The following is a 24,537-nucleotide window of genomic DNA, read 5'->3' as shown; positions in this document are numbered from 1 at the left end:
TTAGTCTGAGAGACCCAAACTTGTCTCACAGGAAAGGTGTGAAAAGATACAATGCCTTTTGCTCTATTTATACATCTGTGTTTTTTGCTGTTTTTTCTCACCAGTGTTCTTGATAACTATACTTGTAGTGGAAGGAATTGCTGTGGCTCAAAAGACTCAAGGTACAGTACAAGAACTTCTCTGGAAAAAAACTACTGTAATTACATGTTTGTATACAAAAGTTTGAAATTAAAAAATGGCTGTTGTACTGTTGTTCCTAGGTTATTATCCTAATTTGCTGGACTGCGATGGAAGACCTTCGCTCTTGAAGATGACTCCTCCCTCTGGACCAGGCAGGCAGGACCATGAAAGATTGACAGTTCTTCCAGGAGGAGGAGTCATCCCTGTCTCCAGACTGCCCTGCCTTGGTTAGAATAGGTTGTTTTTTTTTATTCCTGTTAGTAAAATTCCCTGAGTTGCTTTTTTTGCTTTTACTTTCTCACAGTTCTTCTTTTTCTTGTGTGTTGTCCTGTTTATATTGAGGGGATTTTTTTCCTCCTCTTACCCCTGTGTTCTGTGGAGTGTTTCTTTTTGTTTCTGTGGGACTAGTTTGGGCTGCTCCCTCAGCAGTTCTGCAGATCTCATTCCAGGCAGAACCTATATTGTGGTGGGTGCACAATTTGGCGGCAGCTGGGATAACTCTCCCATGCAACCACCCACCACTTGTTTTATTGCACTCTGGTTCAGGGCTAGAGACCTCAAGTTAAGCAGTGAAGCGGGTTCGCTACTCAGGCTATTCCCCTGCCTTGTCTTCCCAGTTGGCTCAGTGGGGGAGGAGTGGGATTGGCACACTATGGCTAGGTGTCCTCCTTCCACCTTGATAATAGTCATCTTGTCTTTTAGCCCGTGGTTAAAAGAATAGCAAGAGAATAGTGCTTTGTTTGGCAACACCTGAAAGCCCTTGTTTCTTGCAGTTGTTGTTTCTTGTTGTGGGTGATTTCTCGGCTTCATTCTTTCCAGCTCTTTTTTGTGGCATCCATTTTGTGTTGCTCCTTATACTTACTGGTTATGGAGAACACAAGAGCTCCTCCTGTTGGTGTTGCAAGAGGTTTTAAGGAATGCACATCTGTCAGACTACACTGCTTCCCTTGTTTCTAATACAGACAACATTACACAGTCTATGAATTTGATTACAGAAAATGTGGGTATGGTTTCTTCCTCATCCAGTTTGGCTAGTGGGAAGGAGAGTGGTCACTGTAGAAGTGAGGAGTTTGTGAAATTTCCCACTGATCCCTGTGACTGGTGATGACAGGATCCTCTTATTCTCTCTCAAGCCTTATGTCTTTTCTAAAATATATTTTTTGAGTTGGTGTTTTTTCCTGTACTTCCTACTGTCTCCCTTTGGTGTTCCTACAGTTTTTGCTATATTAGCAATAATTTTTTACCTCAGCTCATTACTCTTTCCTTTGCCCTGTTTGTGTTTGCATGAGTGTCTTTTTTATTCCCTTCACCTTGCTTTCCCCTTTTGGTCTGGAGGGTGAAGTGTCAAGTTGCAAGGGACATTATGCCTTCATTGGAGTTCTCTGGAGGGAGCTCTTATTTTGGTTCATGACAGGCATGACATAGCTTGGAGGATCCTGCAATACATCAAGTGGGACCACCATTTTGTTTGAGCTGAACTCAGCTTGAGTGCTATTTCTACTAGATCATTGTGTTGCTCCATTAATCAAGCATTTGAGAATATCAGACCCCGCAAGACTGCTTGATTGCCCCCCTCCTTGCATCTTTGAAGAGTGAGGCTTTAAATTTCACCTTTCTGTAGTCTCTGCTAACATCCTCAGGCTTGAGAATTGCTGGGGGATTGAGTGGCACACTGGTTGTATCATGCTTGGCCAGGCAGGGGGAGCCATGCCTTGTCTTTTCTGGCTTTGCCTGTTGCTTCTACCGCCTCTGGCCGTGATGGTCATCTGTCAGGGGACTAGTCAGACTCAAATGCCTCTTTCTCTGACAGTGCCCAGCACTTTGAAGGAAAAGTTTCTTGTCCACCCGCTCATTCTACAGGTGGGCTGAGTAATGCTTTTTCCTATGTCATTCATGGGGCTTTCTCAAAAGTTTCTTGCCTGGGTACACCCCTGCTTTTTCAAGTTTCCTCATAGTACACACAGGAAGGGGAGGTCCTCTTCTCCGAACGTTCATAAAGGAAACAGTGGAAGTAAGGCACATTCCAGGAGCTATAGAGAAAAAAGTCCCACAGGTCTCCCTCAAGTAGCAGTTCTGTGGGGCCTCCTTCCTCCCCCTATTCCAGGAGTACTTCTATTGTTGTGGAGCTGAGTAAGACATGGGCTCAAGGGCAGATGCTGCTGATAATGTTTTCACCTTCAACAGTTCCCTGAAGGGCTGAAAGAACATTGCCTGGCCCTTATGTTCACCCTATGAACCTGCTGGGGAGATGGGTGAGCTTTTTGAGGCAGTAGTGCTGGTGGAGCAGCCTCAACCAAGGTGGTTTGCTTTCTGAGGCTTTTCAGGCTTTAGTGGCAGAAGCGCAGAGGTCCTTGAAGCTTCCTGAGGCTGAAGGTCCAATTCAGTATACTTCCTCCCGGTTATCACCTATGGGTGCATAGAAGGTCATTCCCTCCACTTTTGGTAAACCTGTCACAGTTTCTTTTCCTCAGGCTTTTGTTGCCACCTGGAAAGCTAAATGGACTAGCCCTCACAAGGCTAAATTAGTTTCTAGGGTGGCTACAAGGCCTTATAACTGCCTTGATTCTATCATGAATCAGTGTGCTATTATCAGCATGGAGGGGCGAGTAACCTGCTTTTTCTGATATAGACAGTGTTTCTCCTATGTCTCCTTCCAGTTTGGATGTGTATATATATAATCCCAGGAGATTAAGGGGTCTGTCTCATTACATTTGGCCTACTCTGGCAAGGGCAGATCTTCTGCATGCAGGAGACATATGGGTAAAGTGCTCCTTGCATCTAATGTCACATTAGGGGGAGATCCCACAGTCCTCTTTCATGGTACCATTCTCTGGGGTCTCCTCCTATTCGATCCTCCAGCAGTTTTTCTCTAGTGTATGTGGAGCCAGCCAATAAGAAGTCTGAGGCTGCTTCTGCTATGAATTTTCAAGGGAGGAACTGGGATCTGCCCCTGAAATTTTCCACTGCCTCCTCAGCTATGGCCAGATGGATTTTGCAATAAATTAAGGAACAGCCTGTAGAGCCTGAACCATCATCCCAATCCCTGGTTACAGGTTCTAAAAAAAAGAAAAGTTTCCTCTCCCGCTAAACTGCCTACAGTGGGAGTTTGTTTTTTCCCCACAAGTCTTCCTTACTGTTCAGAAGGCTGAATGGGCTCTTTCCTTGTATTTTTTAATTGGTTGGGGTTTCCTTTGTTTCTGCTTTAATGGCTGATGTTGGGTCTCTTTAACCAGAGTTTGTCAGCTGTACTCATCAAGCTTTTGGGAGATTGTGTTAATTGTTCAAGTCTGATGCTTAGAGCTGGAACCCACTGTAGGTGGCAGAGTATCTTCTCTGCCCTGTGTTCCTGTCCTGATGCCAGGGGTTTAGGTCAAGGCATGGGGCTATGGATATGTGTAGTGTACTCACTGATGGGGGGGTTATATGTCAGTCGGTTTGTAGTTATCTGTAGGTCCAGTGTATCCCCTCTGTGTGGAGGGGTTTCAAGGCGATTCCTCAAACCTTGTCAACCTTCAGTTTATCTATGTCAGTTCCCTTCTTTTCTCCTCCCTCAGCAATATGAGGGGTGAGATGTTATGCGAGGAATTTTAACGTGTTTCAGATAGTTCTGTACAGAGGTTAGTTTTTTTTCTCATCAGAACTAATAGGGAGGAGAGTATTTTGGGCACAGCCATGGGAGTAGGCCTCTAGCTAAGGAATTTTCCCCCTTCCCTTCCCCCTCCCCAGGGTTCTGGAGTATCAGTGTCAATAGGTTCCCCTCTAGAGAGCTGACTCTCATACTCCTAGGCCCATGAGTCAGGGAGCATTTCCAAGGCAAAAGCAGAAAAACTGGGGAAGCTAGGGGAACACAGTTGGTAAATAGGTAAATAAATAGGAATCTCTTAGCAGTTTTTTCTTGAGGATTCAAAAGGGGTTTGTTAAGGGCCTATAATACATATATGTGGAAGCTTTTATAGGAACAGTTGGCTCTTTTAAGCTGCAGTGTGAAATTATTTAGATGTTTACCTCATGAGTCCATGAGGAGTGGTGGTCAGGTACCCTTGTGGATGGAAAAGATTGATGGGCTTGTCTATTTTTCTGGTTTCGCAAGGCTTTGCCCTTAGCCATTGTAAGGGCATAGTTGTCTCACTTTTGTTAGGTTTTCATTTCATTGGCTAAGGTGCTCCTGGAATACTCAGCTCCAGCTTTATTTTCTGTACGTTTTGTGAGTTATGGCTTGCACATGATGGTACGTACAAGTTTAGATACTTGTACATACAAGATATTAGATATTGGCAGTTCAGTATTAAATAAAGTGTATGTTTGAAATATAAATTTCTTTATTCCTTTTCTGACAGATAATCCCTTTTTGAAGTTGTGTTTAATACAATCAAGGAAAAAAATATGCTTTTTTAAAATACGGTCTAATTGAGAGAAAAGCAGCCCCAAGCCTTTTAGTGGTCTTTTATGACCCTTTAAACAATAGTTTAATCAAGGGGATGGCTGGCGCTGCATGGGTTACTGTGGCATAGTAACTTTCTGCCAACACACTTGCTTGCTTGCTTATTTATTTAAGGCATTTATATACCGTTTTTCAGGTGGACCTCACAAAGCTGTTTACATAAGATTATTAAAGCAATAAGTACAGATTTTTTAAAAAACAAAACAAAATGGAAAAGACAGATTTTTTGTTTAAGAAGAAGCTGTTACTGTTGCTTCTCATTCCCCTCAGAGCAAGATGGTTCTGCTGCAGATACCCCTATTGTGACAACTTGGAGAAGGAGGGAGGGGCCACTATGGCAGCTGGATTGTGACAATTCCTCAGCTTTTGTCTTCTTTTCTGCCCTCAGGGCAAGATGATTTTGCTGCAGATGCACCCACATAAGTTTGAGAAGTTTCATCTAGCTGGAGAAGGTTCTCAGACTTTTGCCTAATGTCAAATCATTCTAGAGTATAGTTGGCTAACTTTACTGGTGTCCATTAGGCATGTTCCTTCTCATCTGATGGCAAGATGCATCCTGGCATCTCAGGTGGCATCATCTGATGGTTTCAGGCTCCAAACTGGACTGATGGTTGTTATTTCTCCTGGTGTCTTCAGTAGCTTCCACTTCCATTTGTAGATCCCATTCTAGCAAAGGTGAGAATTCTGGTGTCCATTCGAGACATGGCACAGTGATAGTTGCTTCCTCTTCAATTAAGTGAGTGAGTGAGTTGAGGAAGCTGCAGAGACTGATCCTGACCACAGCTGCCAGCCCTTTTAGTTGGGGTGCTCTTCTCATCCAGATAATCTTTTGGGGATGGTGTCTTAGGATTTCAGGTCATTTACCTGGACCTGAAGTCCATGGCTTTGGGAATTTTCCTGTGTCGGTATTTGTAGAGCTGCTACCTGGGCCTCCTCATACACACACATGCATTGGACAGTATGAAATAGATTCATTATCAGACACCGTCTTTGGCATGAAGGTATTGCAGAGGGTTGTTAGACATTAGTTAGGGACAAAGAAGCCCACCTGGCTCTGTCTGGGGTACTGCTCTGTTACATCCTCAAGATCAAATGTACTCCATCCCACTCAGGCAAAAATGGAAACTGGTACTTACCGTGAATTGTAGCTTAATGAGTGGATGGAGTACATTAGGCCCTCCGTTCCTTCCTCTGCTGGGATGTGGGTGCCTCTTAGGGCTGTGGCCTTCGCTGAATATACCCTACAACATGTTTTATTACCCTTGTCTGTCCTTCAGTTGTGGATCTGGTTTTGTGCCTGCCCTGCTCTAAGTGAACTTATTTCAGTTATCTATCTTTACCATTCCTTTGTTGGCTTGAGTTTTTTCAGTGATACATACTAGTTGAGGATGAGTTGTTTCTAGTCTGGAGAGAGGGACAACTCCTCCCCCTAGAAGAGGAGCTGCCAATCTTTCAAGGCCCTGTCTGACTGGTCCAGAGGGAGGATTCATCAAGAGTGAATGTACTCCATCCCACTAATCAAACTTCAATTCATGGCAAGTACCAATTTCCATTTTTTTTAACCAACGTTAAGCTGGAGTGACCTAATTTGAATGAAACTGCTAACTCTGGCTTAAAGTGAACCAGGATCTCTGCCCTGAAGTTAGTGCTGAATGGAAGGAGAAGAGGGATGAGAGAGAAGTCCAAGAGCACCATGCTTATTCATAGTTTTATGACAAATCCAGCCATGCAGATTGAAGAATAAAGTATCTCAATTCAACACACGCTCATATGATGTTGACATTAAAGGCCTATGCTAATTAACTTTTTTCACAAGGCAATAGTGTGTATTAATTGGTCCCTGACTAAGAAGCATTTGTGAGGGGAAAAGTCACTGTTGAGTAATTAACACTTGGCTAGCTTATTTGGAAATAAATTGACATTTAAGTCTCCTTACATGATGTTTATATGCGTTATCTGCACCTTTGCATTTTAAGTCTCCGTCTCTTGGGAGGAACAGCAGCTTGCAGTCCATTCCTCACTCTCTTTTCCTGTAGAGAAAAGAAACAACTAGTTGAATTCTAATTTTAAGATGGGGGGTATTTTTTTTCTGTAAAGGTGTGGGTATCACAACATTAGGTCATAGAAATTTTTTGAGATTCTGGAAATTTTTGAGGAATCCTATGGTGAGCAGAACTCGGTTATGGACACTGTCTGCAACACTACCCACCTTTTCAGTATGCTGCTCTTCCACCTCTGAACAACAGTGTTTCCTCCAAGCATCAGGATGAAATGGAATCTTTACTTTGGCAATCTTGGAGCCCTTTTCATGGGATCTTTCTAGCCTTGAAGAGTAACAGTTTTAAGTAACGTTCCCTTGTTCACATTTAGTGTGTTTTAAAGATTCTTGAGGAATTCCATCTTTGCAAAGTCCAAGTTAAACTGACCTTATCCTCAAGTCTCAGACTAATGTGTGGAATGGGACTTAGTTATGAACTAGTTTCACACTTCTCTAAATGTTCCTGAATTCATACTAGTTCCCCATTGTTGTTTGTGGAGATTTACCAGGATGATTACAAATTGTGTTCTTGTGTTTTCTTCAAAAAGGTGGGCAGAATATTGAAGGTAATCGCTTAGGATCTACCCAGTGTAGTGGCTGGGTGCAAACAAGCAACGGAGGTCACTTTGCTTCACCAAACTTTCCTAACTTTTACCCACCCAACCAGGAGTGTGTCTATATTTTAGAAGGTATTGATATCTTTTTTTTACATTTGTTTTTGTACTCCATTGCTAAAAGTATGCATATTTAACACATTTTAAAGAAAATTTAGTGACACTGAAATGAAATAAAATTTGAGAAAATATTGGCAAAAGACTGACAGTCTTTCAGGCAACATGCCCAAGAATGAAATGCAAACCTTGATTCCAATGCAACAGCCAAACATTCTGAAATGTATTAACCCGGAGCTCAGCAGTGTTTACATGTTAAGAGCACACAACTCTATTTATGTCCTGGTGACTTAAGTCTGTAGTTATTCCAAAAGGCCCTGGAATTTTAAGATTTGCTTGGGCCATGCTAAGTAGATGCTCCCTTCACTGGAAACTCCTAATTCTGTTATAGCTAATGAAAATCTACATTTACTTAAAAGCATTTGCCTTTTGATCTTACCCTTTTTTTGGTCAGTTTCATATTTGTGGTGCACCTGAGTGCACAATAAACAGTCACTTTTGTTATCTCCAACGTAGGGGATGGTGTATCACTAATAGAGGAGGGGAATGTATGGATATAAGTTGGACATTACTTTTGCACAGACTGACCAAATATATCTGCATGTGGATTCATTAAGAGGTGGAGTCTTAAATTTACTCTTGGGTCAAAACTAGATATGACATTACCTGAATGAATGCAATTAATTGTGCACATTTTTTTGCTTTGCTGAGGGGAAGCCTAAGCAACTTCAGAACTGTTGGGAAGGAGAATTTTACTTTCCTCTCTTTCCCTGCCACAGTCCAAAGGAAATTGCTTCTCTGAAGGCAGTGGATACATTTCAGGGGAAGCTTCCATTGGAGTCAGTAAAGGAATCCATTGAAATGTAAATACTACCTTAAAGGCAATTTTCTGATCAGACCATGACAGGGAGGGTGAGAGTTCTAAAAAGGACTAGAGTCACTAGACTAATTCAAGGAGGATGAGTTAATTATTCTGTCTAATACCACTAGCAGTTTATAATAAGTATTCTGGAGGTGGGGATTAGGATTTCAGAAGTTCCAAATCTCCTTCAACAAATAATATAATTAGGGTAAAGATTAGGGAAACAACATCCAAATATCTAGCCAGCTACTGAGTATTTAAATCACTTGGCCCCTAAATGGAAATACCACAAAATATATTAAACTGAGCAAGAGCAGGTTTTAAAAAAATCATTGCTACTATGTTGTCTGAAACACACACATAAATGCACATTCTTTACAAATTTCAAGTACTGATAAGTTCAAAATTTCCACTGCAGGAAATAACGTGGAGACAGATTACAGCATTCTTTGTATTTCTGACATTAATTTAATGTTAATTTGTATGGCAATTAATTGCAGAGGCCCAACTGGCTTCAGCTAGTTGTCAGACATTTAGTGTCACCAGTCCCATGCTGTGGACATAGGAAGCTGCCTTATGCTGAGTCAGACTGTTGGTCCACTTAGCTCAGTATTGTTTACACACTAACTGGCAGCAGCTGTCCAGGGTTTCAGACTGGGGTCTGTCCCAGTCCTATCTGGAAATGCCGGGGATTGAACCTGGGGCCATCAGATGCTCTACCACTGAGCTACGATCCTTCCCCAAGTGGAACCCTCTTCCAGCAGAGATTTGGCAAGCATCCTCACTTTTGATGTTCATCAATCTCTTGAAGAGGTTTTTTTTTTTGCAAACAGCCCTTTCACCTGTTTAATTTTTATTTGCGATTATGAATGATTATCTGTTTTCAAATGGTGTTTTGTGTTTTAATATTGTTCACTGTCCTGATATTTTATGATATGGCAGCATAGAAATACTTTTATACATAAATAAACAACTTTTCACAACAATCATGCATATTTCATAAAAGAACCAAATTTATACCCAAATGCACATTAATGCATCGTGATGGGGCAAGTGGTAATACATGTGTGTACATGCCATACATCCTGGGCACCTGTGAAATGTATATGGTATGGGACCTCTGTAGCAGACGTTCAGCAACTGTATCATGCAACAGAATGTTGTAGGAGTTGTATCTGAACCAAGAAAATGGAAGGACCATCAGACAGTGAAGGAGGGCATGCATGATCTTCATGTTTGAAGAAGAAATGTAGATTAAAAATCCACCTGCCTAGGGCCTGAGAAATCACATGCTTTTCCAACGTTCCATGCATTTACAGGATGTGTAATCATTTGCTAACATATCAGCCTGATCCATGTGGAATGTTCTGCCAGAGATTACTGATGCACTTGCAAAGATTGGCATATGTCCCATATAACAATCTGGAATAAACTATTCATACAATTTGAGAAGTTCATCAGACAGCTCTGTGACTGCACAAGCACCTGAAGTGATGTGGACAAGGCAAGAAAGAAGCTGTTTAAAAAAGGAACTGTGAAAAGAATTCCACCAATGCAAGCTTCTCTTGAGTACCATGTAAAGAAGAAAGTCTATCAGGGTGGTCACATCTGTGGCCAGAAAGTATTTTCAAGACCTGCCTTTCCTTCCCCAATATACTTGGCTAAATTCAGATGGATGGTGGACTATTTGAGCCCCTCTGGACAGTACTTGCTAAAGCTTCCCAGACTTGCTATGGACTGCTCTCTTGTGACTGTATGAAAGATGTTGAAAGAGTGGCAAGTGAAAAAAAATTGACTCTCCATGCATTGCACTCTGCTCTTATGAGGGGAAATGTTCCATCAATTATAACCTGAAACAATATTGATCAGCATGGATTTTTATTAAATGAATAGCTGAAATTGCTTTTTTTGCGACATATGTACAAACTTCTGCTTGATTCTATGAACCTTACATGCCACTAACATAGACATAATGGTAGTAGTAGTAGTGGTAGTAGTATAATAATATGATTTCATATATCAGATCTTTCTGTATGGGCACATGTATATTATGTCCAGAATTTCTAAAAAAATTAACTATATGTTTGTTCAAAGCTGTTGCTTGTGCTTTTAATGATTTCATGAACTATGTTCATATCATCTTGTGTCACTATTCACAAGATGTTGTACCATGCTCAAATATTGAATTGGCTGTATATGCACATTACCACATAACCCCATATCTCAAAATGGTCACAATGCATTAGCCCACATATAGTCTAAAGCTGGTGTTTTAATTAAAAAGCATGATAATAATAACAATAATAATATAATTTTATTTCTAAGCCGCCTATCTGGCCGAATTAACGGCCACTCTAGACGGCGTACATAAAAATTTAAAATACAACATATAAGTACAATTATAACATCAATCTCTAATTAATCCATCCCCCCCACATCTTCACAAAATAAAATAAAATAAAATGATGGCCATACAAGTCACTGTGTGTTTATACCATGCTCAGTTGGCTGTGGATGTTCAAATGTGTAATCACACACGCCCCCATATCTTAAAATGATCATGATGCATAGTCCATATAGTATGATTTTCGTGCTTTTGTGAAAAATGTTATCAATTGTTATATGTCTCACTATGTTATACCATACTCAAATATTAAATCAGCTGTGCAGTGGAAGGATGGTGAAGAAACAAAACCCACTTTCCACATTGCAACAAAAACTTGCAACAAAAACTTCATTTTTCAGTATCTATATTCAAACTATATGTGCAAACCAGTGCTTTTTATTATTATGTGGAAAATTGGCTTTAAGCCAAAACAAATCCTGGCTTCTGCTCATGCATTGGAGAGAAACATATCACAAGTGCTGGTTCATATGTAACCCTAAGCTGTTTTACCTCATGGTGCAGTAAAGAAGAATAGTGGAGATGCAGAAGCAGCTTGCCAAGTGGGGTGGAGCTACTAACACTAGTTTCCTAGCAAGTAGGTCACTGTTGCTTACTGGGAGGGGAAGAGGTGAGGCAGCAGGGAGGTTGGTGCAGTGCAAACACACAGGCAAAGTGTAAGCCGCCTTGGGTTTCTATTATGAAAAGAAAGGTGAGGTATAAATAATAATAATAATAATAATCAGATCTGAGTCTGGTTCCAGATGGGAAAGTGTCTGGGAACCTTGTATGTAGCACCTTGAGTTCCATGGTGGAAGAAAGGTGAGATATAAATGTCCTTAATAAAACATGTGAATGCTGGATGAAATGGTACTGTCCATTTAGTTTTGTGTTCTTGCATTCAGCCTTTTCATCTGGAAAGGAGGCTCTGATCTGATGTTTGCCCTGGGCTACTTCTGAGGGAAGGCTAGGATATATAGTAGTAGTAGTAGTAGTAGTAGTAGTAGTAGTAATACTTTCCCTCCTTGTTGAGCAATATGCCATTTCAATAGCACATTGAAGATGACACTTGAATGACTCAGTATCTGGGAAGCAATCATTAATTTCAGACTGGCATGAACTCAGTATAAACCAAGTGCTTTAATCAGAGTAATATCCTACAGTAGGTATTTGGTTTATTTTTGTTTATTGCTGTCTTGGTTACTTTGTTGTATGTATTGATGAAATTTTTTTATTGCTTTTGACTTTAAGCTGCCTTGTGAATAATCTATTCATATAAGATGGGCTATAAATGTGTAAATAGGTACTTTTTTAAATGTTATTTTGTTGTTTCCTTTTTAAAAAAGGATTTAAACATAAACATAGCACCTTGGGATAAATTCCATAATGACTGCAACAAATCCAGGGGTGACAAATTTATGGCACTCTCACATCTCTAACATTTGTGTGATTTTGTTGCATGTTCTATGGAATGTTTAGGCTGCAGTCCTGTGCCCACTTACCTATAAGCAAGTTGCATTGGAGTCAGTGGGAAATACTTCTCAGTGGACATCTTAAACTCTGTTTAAGCTAAGATCTATATTTGTGTTCAGGTGAAGATTGTAGTAGTAATTAACTCCAGACCTGTTCTGAGAAACATAGAACATAATATCTTTCTGGAAATTGCTTTAATTGTTGCTGAAAGTTATATTAATCTGTTTTTACTTGTGTTTTTACTTTGTCATAGCTGCCCCACGCCAAAGAATAGAATTGACTTTTGATGAACCATACTACATAGAGCCTTCATTTGAATGTCGATTTGACCACCTAGAAGTTCGAGATGGACCTTTTGGTTTCTCCACACTCATTGATCGCTACTGTGGTCCGAAAAGTCCTACCCTAATTAGATCAACAGGGAGATTTATGTGGATAAAGTTTACTTCGGATGAAGAGATAGAAGGACAGGGATTTAAAGCAAAATATTCATTTATACCAGGTAAAAATTGTGCTTTTTGCAGATTTTTCGTGTTTAGCCTATTAGAGAGTTTGCCGAAGTGGTGCTGACTTTAGTTGGCCAAATTAATACCTACCCAATATATTTTGCTCACAATTGGTTATTACTGAAGGCTGCATATACATCCTAGAACAAAACATTAACATTGTATTGCTTCTGACGCAGAAGGATAAGCAGTGATCCAGTTTTCCATGTCATAAGAAGAAATTTCAAACAAGGATTCTAAATGACAGGGTGCCTTGTAGGCCTTGCTTAACTAGGTTTGTCCAGGGATGATGTATAAATATATATGCAGATACAATTGAAGTTGTGTGTATGTGGAAGGACATTAGACATTTCTACTGTTGAATTCTAACAGCGATATTTTCTATTTCTCCTCAATTCAGTATGCTAGTGAATACTGTATTTTTCTGGCATCTAGAAGGTCCTCCTTTCTGTTTAAACCTTGAACTTTCCTAGGCCTCAATTATTCATTATCTTTTTCTTCTTTATTACAGATCCTGACTACACATACCTAGGAGGTATTTTAAATCCTATCCCAGGTCTAGTATTGCAGTACTAATCTCTTTTGCATATTACATTTTAAATTACCCTTACCTTTAGTTTGACAGTACATTGTGACCGTTTTGCTCTAGATTGCAAGTTTGAGCTGTCAGGAGCTGATGGAATAGTGCGTTCCAGTCAGGTAGAGCAAGAAGAGAAAACAAAGTCTGGACAAGCAGTGGACTGCATATGGACAATTAAGGCTACTCCAAATGCCAAGGTGGGTCCACTGAAACATTCACTGTGCAATGAGCTTTCAGGTCATTGGAAGCTGGGAATGGTCATTAGTAATGGTTTGCATATTGTATCTCATTTGTTGAAATTAATTATGTGTTGGTTGTAATGAGGCATAAAGATGGTTTCCTTGATGGCTTCTGATGAACAATGTTACTTTTTTTCTGACTTGATCTGCACCATTCAGCTATTTAAAAAACAGCAATAGTTTTGGGGGCCTCATGAAGGGTCAAAAGCTTGGATATAAATATTTTAATACAGGTCCAACTTGGCTCCAAACTCTGATATTTCCCCTCTCCCCACTGTTGATATTCTTTATTTTAAACATAGTCCAAATGCAGAAAAGTACTGTTATTTGGTCAGAAAAATTCCTTTATCATGGGGCTGGGCTCTCAAGATGTTTTACTTAAAAATGTGGTGCATGCTGCCCAGTATATTGGAAACTATTGGCCTTTGCCTTTGTGGACACTTTTCTTTCCAAACCTGATAACTGTAAGCTGACTTTGCTAGCTAATGCCTAAACTATATAGAATCATAGAGTTGGAAGGGGCCTTGTAGGCCATCGAGTCCAACCCCCTGCTCACAGCAGGAAATCCACAGCTAGAGCATCTCCCGCAGATAGCTGTCTAGCCTCTGCTTGAAGACATCCAGTGAAGGGGATCCCACCACCTCCCTAGGCAGTCGGTTCCATTGCCGAACTGCCCTTACTGTCAAGAAGTTCCTTCTAATGTCCAATCTGAATCTACGCTCCTGCAACTTAAAACCATTAGACCTAGTCCTACCCTCTGGGGCAGCAGAGAACAAATCTGTACCCTCCTCTATGTGACAGCCCTTCAGGTACTTAAAGAGTGCAATCATGTCACCCCTCAGCCTTCTCTTCACCAGACTGAACATGCCAAGTTCCTTCAACCTTTCCTCATAAGACTTGTTCTCCATACTGGCTATCATCGTCGTCGCCCTCTTCTCTAAAATTAAATGACGATGAAAAAATGCATTCACCTATTCCTTTACAATAGTTATTGTATAGAAATAGAAGAGGACAACAAAAAGGGTAGAACAAGAGCCCTATTCCAAAAGATTAGAGAAATAAAAGGGAAATTCAAACCAAGAGTAGGGATGTTGAATAATCAACAGGGGAAACACAGTGACTGACCGAGATAAAATAAAAGGAAGATGGAAGCAATACACTGAAGAACTCTATAAAAGAGATGCAAGGATGACAGATTTATTCATGGAGGAACTGTATGATGAAGAACCAGAAATTTTAGAATGTGAGGTAAAAGCTGCTCTTAAAATACTTGGAAGAAACAAATCACCAGGAACAGATGGCATGCCAATAGAGTTGTTACAAGCTATTGAGACTGAATCTGTCCAAATTTTGACAAAAATTTGTCAACAAGTATGGAAAATAAAACAATGGCCCGCAGACTGGAAGCATTCAATATACATCCCAATTCCAAAGAAAGGGGATCCCAGGGAATGCAGTAATTATCAAACTATTACCTTAATATCCCATGCAAGTAAAGTAACGCTCAAGATTCTACAACAAAGGCTTATATCATATATGGAACAAGAAGTGCCAGATGTCCAAGCTGGATTTAGAAAGAGAAGTGATACCAGAGATCATATGGCAAACATATATTGGATAATGGAATGGACCAAGGAATTTCAGAAGAAAATCACCCAGTGCTTTATAGATTACAGCAAAGCCTTTGACTGTGTAGATGATGAAAACTATGGAATGCTTTAAAAGAAATGGGGGTGCCACAACATCTGATTGTCCTGATGTGCAAACCTATACTATGGACAAGAGGCTACTGTAAGGACAGAATATGAAGAAACCAATTGGTTCCCAATTGGAAAGGGTATGAGACAGGGATGTATTTTATCACCCTAATTGTTTAATCTATATGCAGAACATATCATACGGAAAGCAGGATTGGACCAAGATGAAGGAGGTGTGAAAATTGGAGGGAGAAATATCAGTAATTTAAGATATGCAGACGATACCATACTACTAGCAGAAACCAGTAATGATTTGAAATGAATGCTGATGCAAGTTAAAGAGGAAAGCACAAAAGCAGGAGTACAGCTGAACATCAAGAAGACTGAAGTAATGACAACAGAAGATTTATGTAATTTTAAAATTGACAACGAGGACATTGAACTTGTCAAGGATTATCAATACTTTGGCACAGTCATTAACCAAAATGGAAACAATAGTCAAGAAATCAGAAGAAGGCTAGGACTAGGGAGGGTATTCCCGATTTCTATGTGTGGATGTGAAAGTTGGACAGTGAAAAAAGCAGATAAGAGAAAAATCAACTCATTTGATATGTGGTGTTGGAGGAGAGCTCTGCGCATACCATGGACTGTGAAAAAGACAAATAATTGGCTGTTAGTGTCATGGCCCCTTCAGAGGACTCGGAGGAAGAGGAAGAGTTGGCAGACCCAGGAGAAGGAACTAGTGGAACCCCTGAGGACACAACTCTGGCTCTTCCCCAGCTGGAGAATGTCCAGGACCTGGCTGAAGCCCCTCAATCGGATTCTGGGCATGAACAGGAGGCTCCCCTCCCCCCTGCAGAAAGGAGATGCCAGCGAGTAGCACAGCAATGAAGGAAGAGGTCGGGTCATTTAAGAACAAGCAGCTCTGAGCAGCTGGGAGACTAATCATGGGCACCTGGCTTAGGGAGTCTGTTATAAAAGGCAGTTCATGGCTGCAGCAGACTGCTGACTACAACGTCGGTTGTGACCCCTCGCGTGTAACGCCGTTGCTAGCCTCTAGACCTTTGAACTGGACCCCTGGCTTTATGAACTCTGCTTCCCTACCTGGATAATGCTCTTGGACACTGCTACTGGTTAGTTTGTCAAGCCTTTCTTCTGCCAGCCGGCCTCTGTTATCTGCCTGGCCTTGACTGATTTATTGCCCAGCTAACTGCCGGCTGCTTCGTTACTGCCCAGCCCCCAGCCCTGAAGCTGACAGTTAGAACAAATTAATCCAGAACTATCATTAGAAGCTAAAATGACAAAACTGGGGTTATCATACTTTGGACACATAATGAGAAGACATGATTCACTAGAAGAGACAGTGATGCTGGGAAAAACAGAAGGGAGTAGGAAAGAGGCAGACCAAACAAGAGATGGATTGATTCCACAAAGGAAGCCACAGACCTGAACTTACAAGATCTGAACATGGTGGCTTACAGGGCTGGCGCCAGGCATGTCAAGGCCGTTGGGCACCAGCCTGCCCCGGGTCCTGGTGTGCACCCCACCTACCTGTCTCTTCTGTCTTCTGCAGGTGTCCATGCTGGGCTGCCATTAACCAAGATGGCAGGCGAGGTTTCCCTAAGGGGCTGAAGCCTCCACTGCCTGTGGCCCCAGGGGCCCTCGGCCAGGGCCCAACCTGGCTGCCCTTTAGCGCCGGTCCTGGTGGTTTATAACAGATGCTATTAGAGGTCACTGCTTCATAGGGTTACCATAAGTTGTAATCGACTTGAAGGCACATAACAACAACAACATTCCTTGTTTTTTCTATTTTTGAGAATAGAGATCAATACACATTAAATCCCAGTTAATTTAACACGAGTCATCTCATGGAATCTGGTTGGGGCAGAGTGGTCCTACTATAGTTTTAATTTGTTTTCTGATTCATGTCTCTATTTTAGTATTGCAGTTCTGTGTGATTATTGACTAGATGAAATGCACTACAGAATAGCCTTCATGTTTATGAAATTACATGCATTGTTGTATAATGACAGGTAAAAGGAGATCATAATCAGTCTAGCTTTTACTTTAAATCTACATATTCTTATTTTGGCATCTTGTTCTGGAGACATTATGATATATCTTTTCTAGACATGCTTATGATGAGAAATTGTTTTCTTGGTTAACATTCCATAACATCTCCCTTCAATCTATGATGACGCTTGCAGATTAATCTCAAAAGGGCTTGAAGCTGAGGGCCACACATAAATTACTCACAACTTAGATATCTAAAACTAGATAGGACCATGCCAACAGATATAATATGTATCTGTGTATACACATATGCATGCCTGCATGCATGCATACACACATACATAAATATTTTCTGGTATTTTTTAAAGAACTATTTAAGAAGGTTGCAGACAAACTGGAACAGGTTGAGAGGAGGCCAACAAGAATCGTCATGGGACTGGAAACAAGGCCCTATGAGGAGAGACTGAAAGAACTGGGAATGTTTAGCCTTGAGAAGAGGAGGGGAGATATGGTAGCACTCTTCAAGTACTTGAAAGGTTGTCACACAGAGGTCAGGATCTCTTCTTGATCATCCCAGAGTGGACCCAGAAAAATGGGCTCAAGTTACAGGAAAACAGATTATGGCTGAAAATCAGGGAAAACTTCCTAACTGTTAGATCAGTAGGACAATGGAACCAATTACCTAGGGACGAGGTAGACCTCCAACACTGGAGGCATTCAAGAAGCAGCTGGACAGCCATCTTTCAGGTATGCTTTCACTGGATTCCTGCATTGAGCAGGGGGTTAGACTCAATGACCGTTTAGACCCCTTCCCAACTCTACTATTCTATGATTCTAAGAGTAAGGGAATACAAACAATATACTTGCTATGCATTTTGATTTATGAAACTTAAAGCACCATAATATATTGGCACTGTAGTTTGTATTCTAGGAGTAAGAAATCTAGTTATCTTCCTCCTAATTCATCTGTATTTGAAATGTCTGATGCTTATTTATAAATGTCATCGAATATTGCTGGAAGGCATATCTTCAGTTGTATGCTTATTGAATTAAATTTTCTTCGTAACTCATAGTTCTTTGATTGGATTATTTATGGTGCATCAGGCTCTTAGTTTGCCAGGATTCTAAAAGCTAATAGGGTTACCTTGCTAAAAAATTTTTTGGACTGTGCATTTTAGCACTTTATAACTAAAGCAGAAAATCATAAGAAATCCCACCTTGAAATTCATATCCACCAAAATACGAGATAGTACCACTAACATGTATGTATATACCTGCAAGTGTGACGTGGTGAGTTAATAGTGTAGATTGTTTGAATAAATTTCATGTTAAGAATTAAAGCCACACTAACATAAAAGTTTTTGCAAAATCCTGAAGAGGAAATAACAAATACTAGGCTAAATGCATGCATTCACCTATTCTGGCTGTGCACTGATGTTCAGCTAGGCTGCCTTTTATCCAAAGAAAATTTTTAGATCACATCTACCGGCTTAACTGAAGGCTGAAACTGAAAGCTACTTTGACTTTAGTCTGAGGAAAAATTGTATATGTACTAGGAGAGCTAAACAGCAGCAGTTTTTGTGGGGGTTTGACTGAGAAAAATAATTGATCAGGCCTTTGGGGTTACAGGGTGCTAATGTATCAGCCTGCCTATATGCTGCTTTCTGTACCACTATGTGGCCCATCTTGTACACATCTAAATAGATTAGAGACACCAGTGAGTATCTTGTGTAGTGAACTCTCTCGCCATAGAAACTGGCCCTTTAAGGGCCAGGGGTTGAAACAAAAGGAGACAAGCTTTGGTGCTATGTAGATGATTTATTGCGTGTTCTATGCATTTCAGAGAATATATCTCCTTCCTCAGGAGCTGTGCATTTTCTTTGCTCTGCCAAATTGTCAATCAGAATAATAAAACATATAAAAATCCTTTGCCAAAGCCCCACACAAAACACAGTTGTTAGGGCATCAGACTCTCATATCTTTAAAGTTTAGACCTTTGGGGGAAGAAAATTATATCCAAAGAGACTACCAGATGGGCAAGGATATGAGGATTTTGCATTATCCGCATTTTTTTCTTGTCATGTACTTTCCTTGTTAAAGCCTGATGTTACTGACATTTTGTTGGAGTGAATTCTAGCTGTAGGTAGTGTGCTAGTAGGCCCTTCTCTGAGTCTGGTTGGTCAAGCAAGCATGCTATAAAGAGAACCTCAGTGGTAATTCATTACCCACTTCCACTGTAAGTGGACACTAGTCTGAGGAAATCATTGCCAAACACAAATATTCCTGGCCAGGATGGAATTATATCAAATGTACATAATGACAATTATTCTGGTGCAGGGAATTTATGCAAGCGTGTGAAGCAAAACTTTGCATCCTTTTATGTAGCATTGACTGTCTTCTACTCTTTCTACCCATGAAGTTGCTCTTGGGTTTTATAGTTACCATTTTGTAAGTCAGGGGGGTGAGAACATTTAGAACTAAGGAATCTTGCTTAACAAATAAATGGATTATATAATTTCCTTTTTTTACTACTTCAGTTATAGCTCCTTGGCTAATACAGATTTAACTTGCTTGGGGAAAAGAATAGCTCTGCATTGACAAATAAGAAATATAGACTTGTTCCTATTTTATGGGAAGGGACTTCAGTTCTAGCTTGTGCTCCAAAACAGATTTCTTATTTAAGGATGGAATTGCTGTTAGTCACTATTTTAACTTCTTTTTAGGTTTTAGACAATTAACGGATGAGGAGTTTAGTTAGTTTAGTTGCAAGCTTATATTTATATCTGCCTAGAACAGATGTTTACAAGCTGTCTGCACCTTTCCTCTAAATTAAGTTTGTAAACTGTGTACTTTTTAAAAATGTGAACGTAATGTTTGCATATTTGGCTTTGCAGTTTATTACTCCACCTATTTTAATTGTGCTTTTCCCCCCTTTTCCCTTACCAACAGATATATTTGAGGTTTCTAGACTACCAGATGGAACATTCAAATGAATGCAAGAGAAATTTTGTGGCTGTATATGATGGAAGCAGTTCCATTGAAAACTTAAAAGCAAAGTTTTGCAGCACAGTGGCAAATGATGTCACACTACAGACTGGCATTGGGGTGGTACGGATGTGGGCAGATGAAGGCAGTAGATTAAGCAGGTTCAGAATGCTCTTCACATCATTTGTGGATCGTAAGTGTATTATAACACATTCGTTAGGAAGTCTAGTAAAATATTGTGCAGAACTTTTCATAACTTTTTTTCTGTTTGCTCCTTGAAATGAATTAGAGTTGTATGAATTGGATAACAACTGCTTACAGACACTATTATTTCTATAAATTGGTGGGTAATGCTAAACCATACAAAATATCATGTCAGATGGATAAGAGAAGGAGATTGTGAGATACAGTTGTAGCTTACAGTCTTTGCCTTATTATGGAACAGCAACACTTGTGTGGTGTTATGTTCTCTCTTTAGATTGAGACTGTGACCTAACTCTTTGGAGAGTTCTGTACCTTCATTTATGGCAGAACTACAGGATGAATAATTAATGTGGTGTTTAGAGTACAGAAGATTCTTTTTTAATAGATCAGGTGTTTTGAAACTGGAAAGCTTTCTGAAATCATTGACGATTTTCATCCAGTCATCAGTGCACTCTTTCTGAGACTTTGGAGTCACTGCCTTTCTTAAATCAAGTTCCAAGGTTAAGAACAATTGGAAATAGCAAGAATTATAATGAAAATTTAAATTGCATTAATATAATCTCTGATCAATTGATGACATAATCATTCATATTATATATATACACATACACACACACACAGTGCCTTGCAATGGTACATTGTAATTTCATTCTGTATGATATTTTCTTTTGAAACACTGAAACTCAAAATCAGTTATTGTAAGGTGACATTGGTTTTACGTTGGGAAATGTTTGTAAGAAACATAAAAAACTGAAACATGTTGCTTGCATAAATATTCAACCTCTGTGCTGTGGAAGCTCCCAGTTTTCCATAGGAGGTATGCCATCAAGCGGGTAATAGCTCCACCTATCGTCCGAAGGCAAGAATGTTTCTGAAGTCAAGACTAGGGGCGACAGGCCCCTCCCACTCCCCAGTTCATTCTTGCCTTCGTCCGTGCAAGATCTGTAGCTAGTGACTAGATAAGTTTTGTGTGACAGAGTGTGGAGTTTTGTGTGTTTATTTCATGTTGTTCCCTTTCCTCTGTCTTGTCTTTTACTACTGTTTGTGTGTCTTTCCTGGAGAATTCCTTGGGGAAGTTCCCCCTTGCCCAGGTGTTTTTCTTCCCAGGACAAAGCTTACGACGCTTTAGAGAGATCGCGGCTGCGGTCTCTCTCCCTCAGTGGCGGACGCAGCCTTAACCAGGAGCTGCGGCTGCGTTTTTTCCTAGCCTGCTCAGCTGCCCTTTCCGTGCCCTGACGATCGGGAGCCTGCTGCTGCGGCTTCCTTTTGTCTTCGGCTTTTTTCCGGGGCGGCGCTTTCAATCTCCCCCGCCTGGAGCCTGCTATTACTGCTCTCTGCCTTCCCCGACTCGTCCGCGGCGTTTAATACCTTGCCGGGATGGTCTCTGCAGTCCACGGCTGTGGCTTGCCTGTTTACCGATTTTTCTCCCTGCTTGGGGAGTTCGCTGGCCGCTCTGCCTCCTTGACGGAGGCTTCCCTGCATACCTTATACAGCCGCGTTTGCATTCTATTGCAGCCTATTTTCGCAGCAGTTTTCCCCCAGAGCCTGCGACTGCGGCTTTCCATACTATCAATGTCCCTTTCTGGTTGGACTGCCTCGCTTCCCCCGGATCGTTTTGCAGCAATTTAAATCTCGCTGCGACGGTTGCTAGCAGGCTGTGGCAGCGGCTTGCTCCCAGTGTCCCTGGCTCTGCCCAATTACTAGGGGGTTTTTGCTCCGTCTTGCAAACTTTCTTTCCTGGCTTTTATAGCCGCGATCGCGCTTCTCAGCCCCGCAGCTCCAGAGCGCCTTTTTTATTTTTGGAGCCGTTTGTTCGGCTCGCTAGTGCTCCTCGGGGACCGCCATTGCTTCTTCATCTCCACAAACCTTTCTGATTGCCCAATTTTTCCCACTCTTTTCGCGGGCGCCATTTTCTTTGTCTCTATTCAGTACTGCAAAGGGGGGTCTCTTTTACAAGGGCTGTGGATAGCAGAGCCTAGGCTTTCAGTCAGCTCCCACAGTGTGATCTACCTTTGTGTGTGTGTTGCAGATAGGATCCTATAGTTCTTCACAGGCTCCTTTATTAAATCTGCTGCTGCTGCTGGCTCTGGCAACTTCTAACCAGTACAATCTCATCGGTGACTGTTTCATCAAGACTGTGGCTGTACACCAAGCTGTTTGACCTGTACATTCTGTCCCATTCGTGGCCGTGTACCAAGGCTGTTGATACTATCAGTTTATTAATAAGTTGTTTATAGCCATAGGCTGTTACAACAAGAATACTATATACATTCATACAATATAAAATAATCATCCTAAATTGAATTTAAATTAAAATTTCAAATAAATTGATTTTAACAACTATTCCCAGAATAAGAAGCTCTCAGTTTCTTTGCCGCTAGAGCAAAGTTAGCAATAGAAATTATCATATGTGGCTGAATAGCAGATAATAAAAAAAATCAAAATCTGGAACTTATTGTCTCTATTATTCATTGGAATCAGCGGTGCTAAAAATTTTGTTCGTGGGGAAGAATATAGAGGACAATCGAGCATGTAATGGATTAGATCTTCTGGCACTCTGCATCCTGCTATGCATAACCTTTCAGCATGTGGGATACCTAAGTATCGGCCATACAAATAATTTGAGGGCATCACCTGGAAACGTAATTCAGTATAGGCTCTTCTGAGGGGCGCGCATGTTAGGACATCTAAATAGGGCGGCCATATATGATTTGGTTTGATGTAGATAAACCATTTGGAAAAATGGGAAGTGGCGATCCTTGTGATGTCATGTTGTGCGTCACTATCGTAAATTTGGTTGGACAGAGCCTTTGGATTGAGACTGGCGAGCAGAGGAGGGGTCAAAAGATACTGGATACCCAGATCATAGAAATGTTTAGCCCAACCCCCTTTTTCTAGTTGTACCTCCCAGCAAAGTTTGGCCAGTGAGGGTGAGTTGGCCTCCGAGAATTTTTTCCATAAGCGTAAAAACGCTAGGTCAACTCTGGCCATTAGGGAGGGGGAATTAAGTTCTATTCTCATAAAAGCCGCCAGGGTGCCTTTGGGTAAGCCTAAGATTTGTTTAAAGAAGGTGTTTTGAATTGGTTCTAGGGCTGTCCGGAGGGAAGGGCTGATACTATACAAAAGCTGTTTGAACTGTACGTTCTGCCCCATCCGTGGCTGTGTACCAAGGCTGTTGATACTATACATAAGCTATTTGAACTGTACATTCTGCCCCATCTGTGGCCGTGTACAAAGGCTGTTGATACTTTACAAAAGCTGTTTGAACTGTACATTCTGCCCCCATCCGTGGCCGTGTACCAAGACTCCCATCCGTGGCCATGTACCAAGGCTGTTGATGCTATACAAACGCTGCTTGAACTGTACATTCTGCCCCATTCGTGACCGTGTACAATGGCTGTTGATACTATACAAAGCTGTTTGAACTGTACATTCTGCCCCATCCGTGGCCGTGTACCAAGGCTGTTGATACTATACAAAAGCTGTTTGAACTGTACATTCTGCCCCATCCATGGCCGTGTACCAAGGCTGTTGATACTATTCAAAACAGTTTGAGTGTACCAAGACTGTTACTACTGTACTGGCTGTGTATCAACGCTACTAACATTGTACATTCTGCCCCATCATGGCAGTGTACTTAGCCATCTGCCAGTGCATTCTGCCCCATTCGTGTGCCGTGTACTGAGCCTGTACGGGTCTGTACATTCTGCCCCATCGTGGCAGTGTACTGATGCCCATAGAAAATATAAGATGGCGGAACAGCCAGCGACGACTCAGACAGCCAAGCCGTAGCAATCTAAAGCGGCCAAGCATAAGCACACTAAAGCTGTTGCCAAAACTAAACATCTTTCCAGCCACAGCACAACTAAGCAACCACGTTATGTCTCCGTTCCGGCTTCCGATGGCACAGCCCAGGAACAGTTAACGAATCTCACTCTCCATTGCTTCCTCTGAGGAGGAGGACTTTGCTGGATTTCCTGAACAGCCAACTACCAACCTGCCCCCTCACATATTACCACCCAGGGCTTATCCATCATCACAGCGCACTGGGCCACCTCTACAAGTGTAACCATCTGTTTCACCGGGGCTACAGCTGTCTCATGAGTCTTCTATCCCAACTACATGGCAGGCTGTCATTTTTTACTTAATCACAGTCACCGCCACAAGTCTCCGCCATACCTCAGCACAGTATGGACCACTATGTATGTCATGAGGCTATTTCATCTTACTCCCCACATCCCTTTGACATTGCCAGAGGCAGATGC

The 24,537-nt window shown here is 41.2% G+C and overlaps 1 protein-coding gene across 2 annotated transcripts in view; it reads left to right on the top strand.

Annotated features, from left to right (window-relative positions):
• Nucleotides 1–24,537, top strand: part of NETO2 (neuropilin and tolloid like 2) — a 56,138-nt gene that overhangs the window by 18,183 nt on the left and 13,418 nt on the right. The window contains exons 2-7 of one of the 2 annotated variants that reach the window (XM_061593959.1): nucleotides 105–161; nucleotides 7,208–7,348; nucleotides 12,302–12,550; nucleotides 13,066–13,089; nucleotides 13,204–13,331; nucleotides 20,033–20,261. In XM_061593959.1, the coding sequence (XP_061449943.1) occupies nucleotides 105–161; nucleotides 7,208–7,348; nucleotides 12,302–12,550; nucleotides 13,066–13,089; nucleotides 13,204–13,331; nucleotides 20,033–20,261 (828 nt within the window). Of the gene's footprint in view, nucleotides 1–104; nucleotides 162–7,207; nucleotides 7,349–12,301; nucleotides 12,551–13,065; nucleotides 13,111–13,203; nucleotides 13,332–20,032; nucleotides 20,262–24,537 lie in introns of both variants that reach the window. The other variant, XM_061593958.1, reaches the window with a different exon arrangement.

The sequence above is a fragment of the Rhineura floridana genome, chromosome 13, assembly GCF_030035675.1.
Source record: "Rhineura floridana isolate rRhiFlo1 chromosome 13, rRhiFlo1.hap2, whole genome shotgun sequence".
NCBI lineage: Eukaryota > Metazoa > Chordata > Lepidosauria > Squamata > Rhineuridae > Rhineura > Rhineura floridana.
Note: the sequence above shows the minus strand (reverse complement) of the source record. Positions and strands in the feature narration are given on the sequence as shown.